We start from the raw sequence: 20,308 nt of genomic DNA, 5'->3' as shown, positions 1-20,308 counted from the left end.
TATAAGAAGAGTTGAATTTTGCTTTCACAAAGGAATTTTGGATTGCCTAGATAGTCTTATTTTATGCAGTCAACATAATAAAAAATGTAAAAAATATATATATAGTTTTTAAATTATACGTATGGTGATGGCTCTGTATTATTTTTACTAACCTTTTGGTTATGGTTCTTCCAGAGGAAATGATTTAACTTACATGGTTTATCTATTGCGTCTATGTATAGCCCAAATTCACAGAAAATCTTTTCACAATAAAAAAGTGAATGTATTGTATGTCATTGTTTAATTTTGCAATAATTTTATTTTGGGGAGAATAAAACCTTCCATGAACGGGTTTATAAAGACTTATATAATGTTACGATTGGTCATATTTCCCATCTCACGCAGTTGTTATTAGGTACCAACCATATTAGGTTCGATTCCTAATGGGATCGAGTCGGGTACATTACATGTTATTTACAATCAACAACGGAGAAATTGATTTTCCGATTGCTGTGGCATATTCACAATTAGATGCAGAAAGGGTAAGAAGAAAGATTATAAGATTAATCCAGGGCCCTTATTACGAAGAGATAGTAAGAGATTTATAAACTTTATCAATACAGTAAACTCAAATTTTCCACATAAACATTGGAATTTTATACTGAATTTTATTTTACCTAACTTCATCAGTAACATGTTGCCAAACATATCACCAATGAAATTTCATGCAAATATTTCATTTTTCGTAACATGGAAAATTTCATTTGACTATATCCGTAAATCTCTTACCGTGTTGTACGGGCCCAACTCTTACCACTACAACTAAATAGTTCATGCATTCTATTTTCTTAAAAGTGATAAAAATTATAAAATACAGTCAAACTTGGTTATTATGAGGAAGGTGGGACCGATTGAATTTGCGCGTTGTAAGCATTACTTGTTAATACCATTAAAACAATGAAACTATTAAGGTAAATTATAAATAATAAATGCTTACAAACATACTACTTTTGAAATTTAGAATGCAGATAAATAAACATTCGTATTTTTCCACAATATTTACACAGGATAAGAAGATTTTTTACACACAAGATTTTTCACGCCACATTCTATTTCACAAATAATTGCCACTTTTTCACAAATTGAAAGACACTTCCTTTCGTTAGTAGACATGTTAATAATTCAATGGTTAGTTTATAACTCATCTAAAAATCACCCACTCATAATGTTTATTATGCATTGACCCATAGAACATGAAAAAAAAACTGAAAAGCGTGAAAACCCCCGAAATAAGGATGTCATTCATGAACTACAAAAAAAGTTGTAAATTGTAATGTGGTGCCGAACCGGTACTTACCACAAAGCTTGGATTTTTTACATACTATTTCAACCATGTGAGATATTTTTCAATGTTGCCGGCAAAAACACCAATTAAGTACTTAGACACTTACGTCATTCCATCCCGATGCCCAGCAGCATCAATCCTAAGTCAGCCGCCCGTTTAGATTTTATTACTCAGGTTTTTAATTTTAAAATTATGTTTTTAAACAATTTAAGAGTTTTTGCTCAACTGTTGACAATATTTTCGTTCGGTTTGTCCGATAAGTAGCTCGTTATAAAAGTGAATAAATGTATGGAGAAAACCATTAACTAAAATGCCGATGAATGTTTCCCCATTTCATCCGAGATCACGCTATTCCTCGATCGTCATAACCAAGTTCGGCTGTAGCTTTATATAATTTATTACAAACCTTTTTTTCTACACATAAGAATTTATGGCACATTAATACATTTATTTAATGTCAATATTCAATCTAGGCTGATTTAAAACGATTATTCGAAACAAAAAAGCAAATGTCTAAAGCACATTCATTTGACCTGGTTGAAAACGAAACAGTTAAAAAGATCAAACCGAAAAAATCTATGATTGATCTGCAAAATATGCTATTCGCAAGAGACAATTATCTGCAACCAATAATATTAGAAAAGGTACCAAAGCCTACAAACATTCTGCGAGGACGTATTGACAATTTAGAGTCACTTTTAACAGTAAGTGGTCAGAGTTTATCGGTGACGAGTCTTGTCATGTTTCATGTTGTTTCTGATTTTGTGATATCTTACCGTTATTACATAACAAAATCCCACCTTTTTTACTACCACACCCTGCATATCAAAGGTACTATTAAAAGCCCTAGCCTCGTGCTCCCGATTGTTGTCTCATTGCCACACAAAAAATATAACCTTAATATGTTTCTTTCCACAATTTGTTTTATCATAAAATTTTTAGAGAAAAACTGAAGCCGGTCACAGTACATTTGTATTTTAGTTGAGTGACAGTGTGGCATTTATAATATTAAGTTAATTTCGTCCCTTATCTTTAAGCTTTTTAATAATATACATTTGGTGTGATATTTGTCCTGAATTTTTTTCTTTCTTTATATTTTGACGTAAAAAAATGTCCTCTTAGTATTTTAAAAAGCATTAGTAGAGGCATGATATTTGTACAGTAGTGGAATTAATTCTGGACACTTAGTAAAAATTTGATATTTGTCCAGAAAATGTATATTCTTCTGGCCAAATTCATACAAAAATATTTCTATTGTTACCTACAATGTCTGTACATAATATTTTCACATGATTTGTTTTGTAAAGGTTATAAAATGTATATTTAAAAAATAACAAACCAATTTTCGGGTTGAAATTTTTGTTCCTACCAACATGCAAAGTCGTGTGATTTAAATCAGTCATTCAAAAGACCTGTGGGTTTATTCTAATAATCAATCAGGAAGACATGGGCGATCTTTACAATCAGTTTCATCATTGTTTTAGTCCGGTATTATGTTTTAACAAGTGAGGACTTGTGAGGAAAGTGAATAAAATTGTGAAACAACTAAAATGGCTCCAAATAACTCGGAACATTAACATCGGATTAGCCACCTGGGCAGAGGAGAAAAACCATTGCCCATTATGAAGAAGGGTACATCTATGAAGAAATTGCAAAGATTTTGAGCGGTGGAGCATCTAGGTCAGCTGTAAGGAAACTCGGCGTACGGGTTACAAACACTGGATCGATGAAATCAGCTGCTAGAGCTGGAAGAAAGTCTAAGGAACAGAACAAGATGTGTGCAGAATTTGTCGCTAGGCCATGCAGTACTATCAGAGATCTACAAAATATATCAACAACATCATCAGAACGCCTGGTTTACAAGTCTGTTACAGGTCTATTCTAAAAAAACTCAAATGATTTGCGATCAAAAACCCAAGAAAAAAAGCTGTATCAGAACCAGAAACGGGTGTAGAAACGCATCGATTAGCCTCTGACACACATGGAGTGAATGTAAGAAGATTTGTGCAATGTTATTTGGAGTGATGAGACCAAAATTAGCATTTGCGGCTGTGATGAGGTGAAGTTTGTACTAATAGTGATGGTATCTTGAAAAAATCCAAGCAACAAGAAAGAGCCGATCGACATCATCCCGGCCCGATTCCGTGTTTACACCTAAAGATTTGCGATGCCTGGTGCGCTTGATGCCTTGACAACTTCAAGCAGTTATAATAAACAAAGGATATCCAACCAAATACTAATTTTTTTGTACTTCCTTCAGTGTATTTTGTTTTTCATATATTGAAAGTTTGCTTTAAAAATTAATTTTTAATGATTTTTTGATAAGTGATCCTCAGAATTATATGGAAGTTATTATTACAAACGACTTTGATTAGATTATAAAATATAAACGAACATAATGTTAGAATGGTGAATAAATGTGAAATTTTAAAGAATTTCTAAAGGCGTCCAGAATTGATTCCACTTCTGTATTCACCCAGAGCACAGTATCGGACAGCATTGACAGTAAGGGATATATTACTTTATGTTCAGGGCTAATAGACGATAGTTGTATTTTTAAATATATAAAGAATAGAGATTCTGGCACGTGTGAGACTATTGCTTACCTAAAGAACATAAGTGTAATCCTTGATTTGCAGGGTGATTTAAGGGTTAATAACAATGTGTTTTGTAATGTTTTTATTGAATATGCAATAACATTTTATGTATTATAGTGACACATGTATACCTACTCACCTTCCCACTATAACATAACGCTTTGAATAGGATTTTATGGTGTGTGTAACATTTATGTAAGCTAATGTTTGCAATTTATTGTTTGATAAACTAATATTATAAACATATTACAACAGAGATGGAGAACATTTTAGAAAAAGGAATATAGAAGTCTAGGCATCTACAGGGCTTATGATCTGTCATTGGCTGGTTTAAGTTGCCACTTAACACACTGAGTAACATTCACCATTCTGCCTATACTTAAACATCTATATTCCTTCAATTCTTCCTCTTTCTCAATATTATATCAAATTCTCAATATTATAGTTAAATATTTTATTTCTTACTTATTCATTGTAAAATAAAGAGATCATTAATGTTTTCGTCAATAAAATAATTTATGTATATTTTTAAATTATTATTGTCTACCAACTTCTTTATGTATTAGAAATTATGCTTATTCTTTATTATAAGGTATTTTCTTATTACTTTTTTAATTTTAAAATCAATATAGAATGTAATAGAAACATCTATTATGATTTCTCTTTTTTTTTTTTTTATTTATTTGTTATATTATCATTTATATAAGAGTCCCGACAACACAGAACTTTCTATAAAGTTGGGACATGAAAACTAATCATTGCAATTATACATGTACTTATTTAAATACAATTATTAAGAAAAAAAAATAATGTCAGTTGATGCATAAATTCAGTACCATAAAATCAAAAAGTATCAAATCCAAAAAAATTAATGCTAAATTCAAAAAAACTCTTACAGGTTAGTTGTGATTATAATACAAAATAAATATGAATCTGTGTAGTAAGTAATATTCTAAGGTTCTAAAAGCGTGTTAAAATGAGACTTTCACAAATGATGAGTTATTTCACATTTAATAATGGAATAGGTTTTAAAAATAAACAACGTATTTTACTTTTTGAAACTTGGATTTAGATTTATTTGGATTCCTGGATTTAATAAATATTAATATACCAACACGTAGAACTAGACAAAATACTAAATATTATTGTCACCCTTCTCAAACCAACTATCTTTGTCACTCACCTGTACCGCGTGTACACAGAATAGGAAATGAATGTACCTCTCATATCGACATTTTTAACTCGAGTCTGTGAATTCAAGTCATCTCTTTATAAATATTTTATGGTGTTCTATGGTAACTATTAACGATTAATTTGCAAAAGCTACTTATGCTAATAATCTGCTGTTAACTCATTTTATGTTCATAATATACCGACTTTTTTATATCTTTTGTATGCTGACATACATACATGTATATATATTTTTCTTGTTATTTTTTTATCCATGTTTTAGTGTTGTTTTTTATGTTTGTATATCTAACTGAACTCATTATATTCTTATATTTTATATTGTAAAAGACACTTGTGCCGCATAATAAATAGATAATTATTTTGAAACAAAACAATTTTAGATTTTATGTATGTTTCAAAACCAATGGGAATTAAAATCAAAATGTAAACTATTGCCCGAATACATGTTCTGCATAATAATTAAATTCATTGCTATACTATCAGGGGTGGTGAATGTTTTTGACTTCCAAAAAGAATTATCAAGGAAACTCAGAACAATCTGTGCCATAAAAGACTTTATACATATTTTGTGTTGATTTATATCTTGCAAACCTAATTGTATTTGAAATTGCTGAGTGGAAGTCTGATCTACCAGTGTACATTTTTACTATACTCTTGTGACAAAAGACTTATTATTAATAGGAAATATTAGATTTTGGTGATATATTTATGATCCACTTTATTTTAGGTTTCCCATAAAGGTTTAATGCGTTGCCGAAAGAGATTAGGGATGCTGGCGATTGTTTTTTATTAAAACCAAACATCCATAAAGAGCTAGAGAGTTATCAGAAAGCGACTGAATTTAATAAAAAAGTTTTTTAAATATTTTTGTTTATAGTATTTATTCGTTTAGGTATAACTGGTTGTTAACATTTATATTTTGCACAACTATCTAAATAAAATACATTACGGTTTTTGAAAAGAAATAACTACATATTTAAGTATAATATGAAAAAAAAATAACGTTTTAAATCATAACAATGATCTTGGAAAACATATTTGTATCAAAATCTACAAAAAAAAAATTAATTCTTGTTAGGTACCTTTTGATATTAAAGTTACTCAATTGTAAATATCACTAACTTTAGGTACCTTTTGATATTAAAGTTACTCAATTGTAAATATCACTAACTTAATTGAAGGTTGATGTTATTAACTGCGCACAGAACATGTAATTAATCGTCTTCTTGATTTCCCAAAACATTATTTTTTTTAAATATATAAATCAGTTTCCAAATTTAGTTTTCATACTAATGTTTTATGAATATGAAAGCAATATGGGGCCAGGTTTTTAAGATTATTATTTTTTTAATTACAAATCTAACCTTGCTTCGATTGCTATTTTAATGATTTTTTATTTTTATACATGGTGTTTGGAAAACAATTTTATTTAACCCTCCGTATTTAAAAAAAATAATATTTTGTTTAAACAATTTTGTTTAGGACCGCAAGAATGTTCAAAATCAAGAAATGTTGGATGACAAAATAAATGCTAAAGTTGCAAATAAAAAGCCCAAAGATTTAATGAGAGCAATCGGCCAAATTAATGAATCTGATTGGCAGCTTAAACAGCTCGAGAAAAAGATCCGAGATACTAAATTTGGTGCTCCAATGGTCTCTGATAAAGAAAGAGTTCCGAAATGGGATAAAACACAGGTGACATATTTTTTTTAATTCAGTAAAACCTCGATTTTACGTTCATCAATGTTACGTTTTCCCGCTTTTTTCCCATTTTTCTTCATTCATGCACATATTTTTTTTTTTTTTTTTAAATAAAAGAAATATTTGCGTTCTTATGATTTACCCAAATATTTAATTTAGAGGGCCATTTTCAACGAGTTGTAAATAACTCACTATTAGAAAATGGAATCGAGTTGGGGTAGAGTGGGATTCGAACCGCGGACCCTCGGTCCGTGAGTCCGAGACACTAGCCACAGGACCACAACCCGATTAAAAATATTCTTCCCAATTCTATTTTTTTTACATTTTTCATCACCTTGGTTTTTTACATTTAATTTTTTTTGAAATACATTTGATGTGTCATAAAAGCCAAAATTTTTCCGCCATAAAAACAGTACCATACGGCACTGTGTGTGCCTAAAATTTGAAGTCTGAAGAGTAATGCAGGTAAACAATTAATAAGGTCTTGTCTTGTAAAATATTATGACCCATCCATCTGGATGATGGGTCAAAAACTACTAGACATTAACTTAGTTTAGCACTTATTTGAAAGGAGAAGTGAGGTTACTGACTGCATAATAAATGTAAACAACGAATGTCTCGAACAAGTAGAAGAATTTGTGTATCTTAGGAAGCATGTTTTCAAGAGATGGAAAAGTAGAAAAAGATGTTGAAAGGAGAGTGAATGCGGGCAACCAAATGAACGGAGCACTAAGCACATTAATTCCTAATAAAAATATGTCAATTGAAGCTAAACTGGCTGTGCACAATGGAGTTTTAGTCCCAACACTTATGTATGGAAGTGAAACATGGAACTGGCAGAGAAAGGATGGAAGCCGAGTAAACGCGGTTGAAATGTGATCTCTTAGACGAATGTGGGAAATAAATGTATGACAGGGTTACAAATGATGAAATCAGGCGAGAGTGTAAATCTGAGTCAAGTATAATTGATAAGATTAAAAAAGGGTCTCTGAGACGGTTTGGTCACATAGAACAAATGGACGACGAAAGAATGGTAAAACAAGTATATATGGTGCAAATGAACGATAACGTGAGACGAGGACGACCAAGGAAGACGTGGCATGATCAGATAAACCAAAATCTTAAGTCTGGTCATGTCAAAAGCAGATAGAACCGAAAGGCATGTATGAATGTGGAAGAAGCTAGGAATATATACCAGGATAGACGTGTGTAGCGGTCTATTCTCTCTGCCTACCCCTACGGAGAAATGGCGTGATGGTAGTAGAAGAAGTAGAATGTTAATTTTATTTTTATGTAATTATTCAATGTTTTTCCATTCATTTTTCATTTCCTCACTTTTGCGTTTTCCTCAGTTTTACACTTTTGTTGCTCGTGCATTTTCATTAACGTGAAAACAGAGTATTACTGAAATCTGTTTTTTTTCTTTATTTATTTAGAATTTAATAATTATAATTGTCAAATATAAGATTAATAATTACACGGTAGATAGAGAGAATCGAATGTCACGTGCATCAATCTAGATCTACTAGAATACCTAGGTGTTTTCAGTTTTCTACATTTTGTCTTAAACGCCCTTTAATTATGCCACCTTCTTGCCGTTCTCGTTGTTCATTACCATTTAGTAGTCATATAAATCTGTTTCACCATTCTTTCACGTAGAAGAACCATCAAGTTGACTTTTTCTTAATTTGTTCATTTTCTACATCTTACATACATAGTATGTTCCAACTAGCTTGAAGCGGTATCTCATTTGATTTATTTTTCAGTTTTTGGATAGGCAATCAAAGATAACGGATAATGTAGATAAAACTGATGAGAAGTATCAACTGATTGATTCATCTCTCAAACAACTCGAGAAGAAATTGAAAGAAGGATCAGCTTTGGAAACTGGAGAAAGGGGAAAAAATAAAGTTTCTGCTTTAGCTGGTCAATTCAATAAGAAAACTGTATCCGATGATGATTTGACTAATAGTAACCAGGTAAAAACCATGATTATTTAATCAGCATAATTTTGTGTGTCCAAATGTTTGTAGATAAGTACTGAATTTTACCACCTAGGACAGTGGTCAGCAAACTGAGAGCAGTACAACAATTAATATTTCTTTACAAGAACACTATAAAAATACAAGCTGTGCTGGACAGTATTCAAATCCCTTCATGAAATGGCTCCAAAATACCTATCGGACCTTTGTATTAGGGAAAATACATGTCAAAGAAAATCTACTCTTAGGTCAGCATTTGATTCAGGAAGAGGAAAACTTGTTGAAATTCGGCGCTCCCCAAACACTAGATTTGGAGATCGTGCTTTTGCCGCCGCCGGCCCCTCTGCCTGGAACCAATTGCCTTCAAACTTACGAATCATCGACAGTCCCAGTCAGTTCAGATCCCAACTAAAATCCCACTTCTTTAGACTATCATACCCTCAATTTTAAATCTGGAAATATAATGTATAACTTAAGTTTAGTTAGAATGTAAGTTTAGATATACAATTGTAAAGCGCCCTTGAGGTGATTTTTTACAAAAATGGCGCTTTATAAATCAGCCAAATGTTATTATTATTTAATTTTTTATTTATTGATAAAAATCGCTTTTTTATTATAAAATTAAAACACACCATGTAAACAATGGCTTTGGATTTCCTCGGAATGTTTAGATATTGGGTTCATATGTTGTTTTTAAAATGTAAATTTACCGCAAAAAGTGCACTCTTGAAAATGGTTTATGTGTACCACGTGGGGTATGGGTACCCTCAATCAGTATCGATGTACTAACAAAACTTTAAGGTACAGAGTCAATTGTGTATCTTTGCAATCGGTTGAGAGAATTTATTTTCAACTATACCGTCATAGTGAAGGTAGGGCTTCTGTATCTTCTGATTGTAATCATCCCCCAAGAATACCAAAGCATTTTATAAATTTCAAAGTAAAAAAAATAATTTGTATTTTACTGTACCACACTGACTGATAGAAAATTATATTAAAATTTAATTGAAAAAAAATAAAGTCAGCAGTTATTTGTCAAAAGCCTCGCTCAAGAAACCGAAAAGCCACATGTGGCTCCAGAGCCGCAGTTTGCGACCACTGGCCTCTCATTGGCTGATTTAAGAGATCATTTTACACCCCGTGTAACATTCATCGTTTTGCTTCATGTTTCAAGTTTAATCATCCATATTCTTAGATCTGTTCATGAGCCCTGTAATTTCCTAGGTGTCTGTATTCTCCTTCTCTGTTGTAATATCTTTTAATCAAAAGAATTAAATTAATTGTGGTTTAATTATACTATCCTTACGATTTTTGATAGATTGATCAATGTTAAACATGCATAACTGATATTTAAAAAAAAAAAAAACGTCATAGTACTTTATTTTTATGTTTTTATTAAAAAACTTAAGTTCATTAAAAAATATATCAATGAATAAATCATTTATGATAGCAGGTCTGACACATGACCCAAATAAACTGGGCAAGATTGTCTGAAAATATAGACGATTATTTCAAGAATTTTAATTGAAAAGAAAATATTCAATGTCACAATATGAAACTACCCATACTGTAAATATTTGTTTTAGATACAATCTGCTTAGTTATGTACTTACTGTTTTATTTTAGGAGCAGCACGATTCACATACAAAAGATGGATCTGGTAATGGTAAAGTGGAAGAGAGTCACAAGGTAAAATACATTTAGATTTTCACTCATGGTTGTGGACCCGTGGTAATGTCGCGACTCGTGGATTAGAGGTTTTTCAAACTCCGCTCTAGCACAGATTAATTCCCATTTTATAGAATCGAGTTATTTATACCTACATATAATATCGGGGGCTTAGGGTCATAAGGGCGAAACTACAAAATATCCTGTTAGTGACAAAAAGATTAAACTCATCCGATAAGTAGTTACCTAGATAAGTTTGTGTGAAACTACAAATGAAGCGTTTTGTTTAAAGTCAGAAGAATAAAACACCTTTTACATCATTTTGTTAATTTACTAATGTAAGCGCAAGTTAGGGTCATATAGACGGAAGCGTAGTTTCATATTTTTGTCTCTAAAACATTTTATGCTCTATTAACTGTATTTTTTATTTTCTTTATTTGTTACCCTTAAAAGACAGTATTATTTTTTGAAAACTGTTTTATCATTTATCTCAAAACTGTGTTTTTGTAGTTTCGCCCTTATGACCCTTAACCCCCGATATGTAGTTGATAATTAAAAAATATTAGGATAAATTATAAGAATACAAATACGGGAGTGAATCAAACATAAATGAGATTTTTTTGTTTTACTAAAATCAATTACAGGTGATTTTTCCACATTATCCCCTGCTTTTGAAACACGTTTTTCCCGACAAATGGGTAAATAGGTGGTGGCGCCTTCGTAAAATGAAGTTGGTCGGGTCTGCGGCGAATTGCGTACATATGCTTTCACTCCTGGTTAAACCTTTGGCCCCCTAGAACTTCTTTGAAAGAGGCAAAGATGTCAGGGCTATAGGGAGGGTGTTCCAGTGATTTCCACCAGAGTTACCCCAATTTTTCTTGTATGGAGATGAGCATTGTCTTCAAGAATCAATTCTCCCATCGATAGATCCGTTGATTTCAACCATATACCAGTCTCAAAAGGTAGTTTTTTTTTCAGCATGCCGTTAAACCTTTCCACCATCATAATAAAGTGGAAATTTGTGTCAGCTGCAGTGAAACAGTTTATCATATGGAGAAAATTAGTCCTGAGGATGGACTTATCCTCCATAAAAAGTGTTTCAAGTGCGCGCATTGTTCCAGCCCATTGAAGATAAGGTATTTATTGTCCAAAAGTATCAAATATATGAGGCGCTGAGAGGTTAAATTAAGATTTTACAAGAAAAAATATGCCAGACAAGCATAACTGCCAGATTTGTTTGAACTGTCAGTTTACATAATTTATTTCCTTTTCATTTATGTTAAGAAAAAATGGTAATATTCACCGTAGTCTTAATAATTTTATACAAAAATTAACAAAAGTCATAAATGTTTGGCGTCTTATATAAAAATAATTGTATGGTTCTTTTTCAAAGCTGACTATTTTCAAAATATAGGAAATGGCGTTTTTTATGTCACAACTCAAAACATGTTGATATATTTCATTTTTGCCAAACTGCACTAATTTTGGTTGAATTTGTATATTAAAAATCATTTATTTTTCAAAATAACCTATTTCCTCACAGAACCGCCACTAGGTGCAGCGGCACAAACAAATCCTTTGGATCTATCAAAGGGGGAAGAAGAAGAACAAACGGTTTCTGATATGGATATATACAGTAAAACCTCATTTTTACATTCCTCAATTTTACGTTTTCCCGATTTTTACACCGAAATGTTCAGGACACATTTTTCTTCATACATTCTCATAAAAATATTCCCCCAATTAACGTTTTTTACATTTTTCATCACCCCCGTTTTACGTTTAAAATTTTTCGGAATTCATTTGATGCGTCAAAAAATCCAAAATTACGTCGTAATAATGGTGCCGCGGTTCGTGCGCCACCGTGTGTGCCAAACGAATGAAGAATAAAAACAGGTAAACAATTAATAAACGATAAATTATTGTCCTAGCCTAAAGTGTCTTCCTTTAGGGTTCGTTTTAGTTTTCATTTAAACAAAAACGTGTTATGCAGTTGACAAACGTGTAGGAACAATAAAGTTTTAATGTCAATAAATTGCCATATTTAAAATGTAACAATAGAAATATTTAAAGTTATGAAAAATATGGTTTTAAACAGTTGTCATAAAAGTGTGAAACAATTTTGCACCTATCTATCTATATGACAGTTGTTTTTAGTGATGCCATAGAAAAAAAGTGATACCGTATAAATAAAATTTCCCAACATTTAAGGGAAAAAATATTGTACATTATTTTATGCAAATTCAAAATTATATTTTCGTAATTTTTTATTTACACATAAAAGAATTTTACATGCTGTTTTTGAATCAAATAAAAAAACAGATGACAGAATATTGTTTAAAAAAATACAAAAATATTTTTACTGAAATCATTGAAAATAGGTAAAAAAATATTCACAATCCCCAATTATAACCATTTTTACAACATTTCTGGAAGTATATTTACACAGATTAGCAAATTAATTTAATTTCTTATAGAATTCCCATTTTTTCCATACATTTTTCATTTCCTCACTTTACTGTTTTCCGTAGTTGTACACTTGTTTTTCTTACTCCCTTGGAAAACATAAAAAGAGGGTTTTACTGTATTTTTAATTTTCTAAAATAACCTGACTATTTACTGTCGACCTCTTGGTGTAATGGTCAGTGCATTCGCCTACCATGCAAGAGGTCTTGGGTTCGATTCCCGACATGGTTGATATGAAATATTTATTTAAAAAGGATGTTTTCACACTAGAATATTTCATAGTCCCTAGACTGGTACCTGAAGCGTAAGACTGATCACCTTACCTTCATGTAACAAAATTGATTGAGATATGCTGCGATTGGTGTACCAATACAGTGCGCTATGCATCATTAGGTGCGAAAAGGGAATGATGATGATAATGATTTACTGGAATTAGTCAGTTTTGAGAAAAATTCAAAACAAAAAATAAATATTTTGTCAGGAATTAAAAATACCTACCATGCCTTCTTAACTGTATCTACATTTAATACATTTTTTTACTTCAAACAAGTCTATAATAAAAAAGTTCAAATTTGGAAAAGTCAGTTTAGGAAAAAAACCCTACAATTTATTGACATATAAGCATGAAGTATAATTATGTTATTAATAATATAATTTTCTCCTTGAAGCTCCAATTAAATTATATCGATTCGTCTTATAATATTTAGTTGTAAATCTTTAAACGAAAAGTTTAATATCCCACCCAATAATCAAATATTTCCCAGTCTTAATTATAAAATGCAAGATTAAATTTATATTTTCAACTATAAATAAAAATTCTAACAATGTTAGAAAATTGAAGTATACAACCATTTATCGACTTCTTTATGAGTACTGGTTTTGAGATGATATATAGTTTATTTATTTTGTGCCATTTTTGTAAAAATCACCTCAAGGGCGCTATACATGTATCTTCATTAGGACACTCGCTACATTAACTTGTAATTACTAAAATACACTGTCACTACTAACAGTATACATTGGATATATGAAAATATTTTATGAAATGCACAACTGAACTCATACCCACCGGAGATGGGATTCTCAGACCCTATGAATTCGAAAATTATCAATTACGCGATAAATAAATTTAATACGTAATTTTCATTTAACCTAATTTTTCAAAAAAAAATTAGCTTCAATTCGAGACATAAATGAAAATTTTCAAAGCAGAGCACCGGAGAGAAAACACGAAAAAATTGAAAAAATAAATTATTCGTTCGATTGTCCCCGCAAATTTTATAACGCGCGTCAGTCGTATTTCTTATCTTTATCGCATTGACCGTCACCACCGCGGACAAAGATAAAACACGATAAGGATTAGTAGATATTGTCAACCTTTGGCATGTTCTAGTTCTAGTGCTGAGTTTAAAGGACAATATAACAATAATTATTCACAATTTATCAATATACGAAGAATAAACAACAATATAACAATAATAATAATGGACAGTATTGTAAAATGGTGCCTCTAAAATAGCTTAATAGTGCAGAGTCAATTCTACTATACCCAATAAAACATATATCATTTTCATGTAACAGTGTAGAAATAACTTACATTAATATGAACAAAATTGCATAAATATAAACCTTAAGCCACTGCTTACTAGTCAGATTTTTTTGGGTATTTAAAACTTCCACACAAGCAAAACTCGTAATAGAACATCCCTTTGATGGCTTCCGTGACGAAATGGCAAAGATTTTTGCGTCGTGTATACACATAAAGATTCTGGTTTTGAATCTTCTTTTGGATTAAGTAATAATCCGTTTATAGAAATACTTTTATCAACAAAAACATAAACTCTTAATAAAGACCACTCTTTTCCAATGTATCGGTTTCATGTATCATGTCATAATCCCGATTTATGATCTATTTAGAGAATGTTAAAACAATAAGAATACAAATTATTCACATCATTCAATAAAAAATGCTTATAATCACTGGTATCAATCGACTGGACAGGAGATAACGCAGTATCTAATACATACTTACAGTCCAACAAGCGGGGTGGTGCGGGACAGGCGCGCGGCGAGCAGTACACGCCGTACGCGGTAGTCCGACATGAAAAACTCTGCTCATAGCACGTATTTAAAGGATATTTGCGTCGCTTCGATATTTTAAATTATAATTAGAAAAAACGTGAGAAATTTCACAAACAGGCCCAAAAAGCGACTTTTTAAACTGGGTCTGTAAGTCCCCACATCGCCACTCGTGTTTTATTTTTTGGACCATCGGGTTTTACGTGTTAAGGAATGCGACAACCCTCTGTTCTAAATATGCACTAATCATAATCCATTAATATTCCGTGATTGTTGGAGAATTGATATAATGGCTAGAAGGCTGAAAAGCATCTGGTTTTAAGTTAAAAAAGTGAGCTTTTTATATTTATTATTTGGTTATATTGTCAGTTGACAGGTAAAACTCATTAAGTACAGATGCATGGTAGAGTGACTATGTCACTAATTTCTATATTTTTCAACAGTCTCTTGCATGGAAAAATCACCACTAAGCGATCTCCAAAACTGTTTAGGATTGTATGATGAGGAAGTTCAGTTATTTAAAAAAAAGTTTTTTTAACAGATCGTTCCCACAAACCGGAGATGTATCACAACACTATCATTGGTTGATTTACAAGAACTCATGACGTCATTCAAAGTAGTTCATATTAATAAAAAAAAATTACATTTTTGAAAAACTTCACTGTACAATTTTTTTTGTTTATTGAAAAAAAAATTTTTTCAAGTATAAAATAATAAATGTTTTGTACATACATTAAATGATTAATATTTGCCGCATGGAAGAAAACATTTTTTGTATTCAATTTCCTGTCTCACTGAACTCCCTCATATCACCAACTAGTTTTGCAAGATATTGTTGAAAAATATACCACTTAGTGACATAAAGTCATTCTGCCATCAATATGTACTTAATGAGTTTTACCTGTCAACTGATGATATTTTCAAAGTATATTGTATACTAATATTTACATACATTAGTTGAATGTTTTACCGAGTAAAATTGTATGTATTAACTCAGATAGTGACAAAATAAAAACGTTCCTTATCACATTCCTTTTGTTAATTTTTAATAATGGCATTGTTATTCTATTTATTTTTCAGTTCGTACATGTTTGATCGCGATGGTAAATACGGGCATGCTGTATTTTGTCCTAACCACTTTGGTATCATGGATAAAATGTATGCGTCTCTTAGAGCCACCCAAAATCGCCCTGTGGTGGTGCCGGGATCGAGCCATATCTTCCCAGAGATCAGTGAACCAGATAGGCAAATGGTTCCCAAAGGTGAGAATTTGCTATTTATAATTTCAAAGACATGTTTAATTTTAACCATACATTATTAATCTATAACTTTTCCACTTAAGGTGATACTCCGGAAAGGATAGAAATTATAAGTCGCAGTGATGTTGAAGACCATGAGTATGAAATGGATGAAGACGAATGGACCGATAGGAACTTTGGCAGTGCCTCGATTGTCGACAAAGACAAGAGGTTTGTATGATTTTCCATTGTGTTTAATATTCTATGATCAATAAGAAAAGCCAATTGGTTTGATCAACACATTGCATAGATTTCTGACAGATCTTTATCAAATAATATATTCAAGAATTAAACCCAATTTAGACAAAAAAAAACTTTTTGATCCACCTAGTATTTCAAAATTTCAAATAAAAATAAATAAAATCAATTAAATTAGGTAGGTAATTTGTATGATACTTAATTTAGGAGCAAGTGAAAGTTAAGATTTATGTAAATCTTAAAAAATGCTAATTTTTGAAAATAAATATATTAATGAAAATTTAATTGTTTTTTTTTTCAGTGGCAGTTATGATGGTAGTGTATCGTCCGATGATTTTACATCAGGTAAGATTATGTTTCATCTCAGAAATGAATTATTACATCCTAATCACATCTTGTGCCTGAAGATGGTGATTGTTACTCAACTCTTCTACTGCAAGAGGATTAAGCATTATCTACATGTGTGGTGGCGTGTTATATTATGATAAATGCCAAATAAAATCATGTGTTTGTAGTATTTTATTTTATAATTTGGAGTAGTGGCTAGATTTTTTTTCTAAATATCACGCTTTATGTTTGATGCTTTTTAAACATGGATGCGTGGAAGGATCTATGTACTGTTTTATTGCGAATAGTGATTTATATCAGTTTATTTTATTTAAGCACATAGATTTTTTACGCATAATTTTCATGAATGTGTCCTGTAGATATGTTTTAAACTTAATGCTACCAGGAGTAAAAAAAAATAAATTGGCTACCTACTAACTTCCATATTTTTTGTTTTGTAACCACAACTTTATCTTGGTTTCTTAGTTTTCAACAAGCAAGTAGTAAATTACCCCCCTCTCCCGTCCAGGGTGCCACAAGCCTAAATGCGTCAAACTGAGAAAAACAACATTGAAGATTTTGACGCTCACAATTTTCGACCACAGATTTAAAACAATTCACTCGATATAATTATTATACTGTAATATACATTCAATAACAATTATAATTAATTAAAAATATATTTAATTGTTAATTTTGACACTTGATAAATATGTTATGACTACCACATTTTGTATTATAGCAGTCTTGACAAATTATAAAAGATTATACAAAAATATCATGTAAGTGTGCCATTATGCACTCCGTATGCGGTGCGGTTATAATGAACTTATTAGTTATGAGAGTTTGGTACAGTGTACTGCATTTCAAATTCTATTAAATGTCATACTTAACTCAAAACACAGTTTTTTTAAACCTATGGCACCCTTGACAAGGGGGTGCGGGGGTGCGATTTTTCGGATGTAATAATTGTATGTCAGTATTTTTAATACGTGTATTGTGCTGCAGGCGATTCCGATGACAACAGTACCGACTACGAAGACAGTGACAGCGATACAGAGAGTGACAGTGCGAGTGGCAGTTCGGAGCATAGCAGCTACGAGTACTCTACGGCCGGGGAGGAGGCAGGGGAGGTGACATGGGGGTCCGAGGGAGGCGCCCTAGAACAGCGTCGGAGGGAAGTGGCTTTGAGAGCCCCTCACAGTGCTTCGCCCACCGATACAGAGGTGCGACCCGTCACCACTGCCTAGACTACACTGCCAAACTTTTACTCTAAGTTAATTCTACTATTCTTTTCCAGCCTACAGGTAATATCATCCGCTGTAACGGATTGCAGAGTGTGCATAACTGACACGTTCCATTGTTAACACATCCTTTACTTCGCTGTGTTGCATGTTGTGATTTTTTTTCCAACCATCCCAAGTTTTCGCAATAATAAAAGACCAGATGCTATGACTAACATCTGTTTGAGTTTTTATGGACTGAACCATATTGTGTGTTATCGATTTTGCTGAATTGAATGCAGCCATTATCTCTGCTGATAAAGATCCCCGATTCTTGTCCGGGAAATGGTACTCTTATTTGTCTTTTCCTATCTTCCAGTTGCGTGTAATATACCCAATGATGCAGTGTTTCCTTCTTAATAAACCAAACACCCTTAAGAGGAGACATAGTCTCACTTTTTTTCATACAAACATATTCTTGTATTTTCTTCATGGATCATGGTACTAAAACAGTATTTCTTTTGCACACTATAGATATTTACAATTGGCGTGTATCATTTTGCCACCCAAAATCCCAAAAAAGTTCTTAGGTTTATCTACCGTCTTCGGATGTATGGTATACAACTATGATGAATCATTTTTAAAAACAAAAAAGGTTCCGATACTTATTCATTAAATTTACATTTCAGGTAATGAAAATGATAGTGAAAGGACTACAAGAAAACTAGTATCTTTTTTGCACAGTATCGGGGAACCATATGTGCGAGAGTGACAGAAAAGAAATGTTCAAATACCTATTCATCGAAATTCCCAGACACCGCCTATCCTCCAGTCTAAATTTTGAATTACAAAACCCTTGAAGGATTAGATTTTTCCCTTATCAAAAAAATTGACTGTTGAGATATCTTACCATAATAATTTTAGTCTCTCAGCTGGTTTTTTTTTATCTTCAGTAGTCTTTTTTGTTGTTGCAGAAAATATTCGAAATTCGATCCAATATTGATCCTTTGAGGGATTACAATACTCCTTAATGTGGTTTAACTTTTAGTGGTTTTTGCATTTACACTATTTTGACTGTGCAAATTCTGTATATCGTTTTGATTACATTGCCACATGAATATTGTGAAAATTTATTAGAAATCATAGGAATTTTACTAAAAAATGCCTAGGTGTCTTTGCCTATAGAGTGGTTACTATTGACCTCTATAGGTTCATTATAACAAGGCGAAATCCTTGTTTCCACAATCTGGTGTTAAGGAATTCATAAAAATCCTGCTATTTAGTTTTCTCTAGATACTAGTTTTCTTGTAGTCCTTTCACTATCATTGTCATTACCTGAAATGTAAATTTAATGATAATCATTTGTTTTTAATATTGTTTATTTCCCTTCGTGCTGCTGCAGATATCCTAATCAGTCTTCTGAACACATCCTGTAGTGTTATCGCTTTCCCCCTCTGTATGGATACTGAGTGGAACTTCTCGTTACTATCTGTTGCCCTTTTATCCGTCCTGTCGGATTTACAGATCTGGAGACTCCCAAAAATAATTTCAAGGCTTTTAAAAAGTTTTGTAATCATCTTGGCAAATTGATCATGTCCAATCAATTTAATCCCAGGTAAAGAATTCACTTTCCTCGTTCCGATGAACTACATATTATGTACTTCTGGATTATCTTATTTTAGCACAAATATGCCAATGCTACCAAATTACAGACGATGAGCACTTTTTTCTTGTAAGTGGGCACCAACGAGGAGATTTAATCCTCAGATGCGGTGTGCAGTATGTGGTGGGCAACCTATTTTATTTATACCCTATACCCTGTTTACTGGCTAGACTTGCTCAGTTTTTTATGTGTTTTTTAGTTAAATCGTTTTCTGTGTTAAAAGTTGACTCTACATGAAGTAGGTGAGTACATTTGTGTTATATACGTGTGGTCTTTATTTCCACATAGTAAATGGTGTATTAACCCAGCCTCAGTAAAAAATATGAATTTCAGCTGATTATAATACATATATGTAAGTTATTTCGGACTTTGTTCACTTTGGAGATTGACATCTTTCACATCGGTGAAACTATGTTCAAGAGGAAAATCATCATTTAGCTAACAACTGCTTATTTTATTGAAAGCCCAACCTAAAGTATGCCTCTAATTGCATTAAAATGAAATGCTTATCTGTAAACTGTCGCCTATTAAAAAAAGCAGAACTATTATTCCTCAATTCAATAAAATATCGTTTTTTTGTCCTGTAAAACC

General features: G+C 31.8%; 1 protein-coding gene across 4 annotated transcripts in view; it reads left to right on the top strand.

Annotated features, from left to right (window-relative positions):
* Mical (Molecule interacting with CasL) overlaps positions 1 to 20,308 on the top strand; it is a 55,654-nt gene that overhangs the window by 21,428 nt on the left and 13,918 nt on the right. For 2 of the 4 annotated variants that reach the window (XM_088243242.1, XM_088243241.1), the window contains exons 18-26: positions 1,798 to 2,028; positions 6,595 to 6,807; positions 8,580 to 8,792; positions 10,422 to 10,484; positions 11,442 to 11,599; positions 16,089 to 16,270; positions 16,351 to 16,477; positions 16,806 to 16,849; positions 17,840 to 18,057. In XM_088243242.1, the coding sequence (XP_088099368.1) occupies positions 1,798 to 2,028; positions 6,595 to 6,807; positions 8,580 to 8,792; positions 10,422 to 10,484; positions 11,442 to 11,599; positions 16,089 to 16,270; positions 16,351 to 16,477; positions 16,806 to 16,849; positions 17,840 to 18,057 (1,449 nt within the window). Of the gene's footprint in view, positions 1 to 1,797; positions 2,029 to 6,594; positions 6,808 to 8,579; positions 8,793 to 10,421; positions 10,485 to 11,441; positions 11,600 to 16,088; positions 16,271 to 16,350; positions 16,478 to 16,805; positions 16,850 to 17,839; positions 18,139 to 20,308 lie in introns of all 4 variants that reach the window. The other 2 variants (XR_015825506.1, XM_088243243.1) reach the window with 2 other exon arrangements.

Source organism: Micrasema longulum, unplaced genomic scaffold, assembly GCF_059751315.1.
Source record: "Micrasema longulum isolate JH-2025_06_02 unplaced genomic scaffold, ASM5975131v1 h1tg000197l, whole genome shotgun sequence".
Taxonomy (NCBI): domain Eukaryota; kingdom Metazoa; phylum Arthropoda; class Insecta; order Trichoptera; family Brachycentridae; genus Micrasema; species Micrasema longulum.
This window is presented reverse-complemented; position numbering and strand designations above follow the sequence as displayed.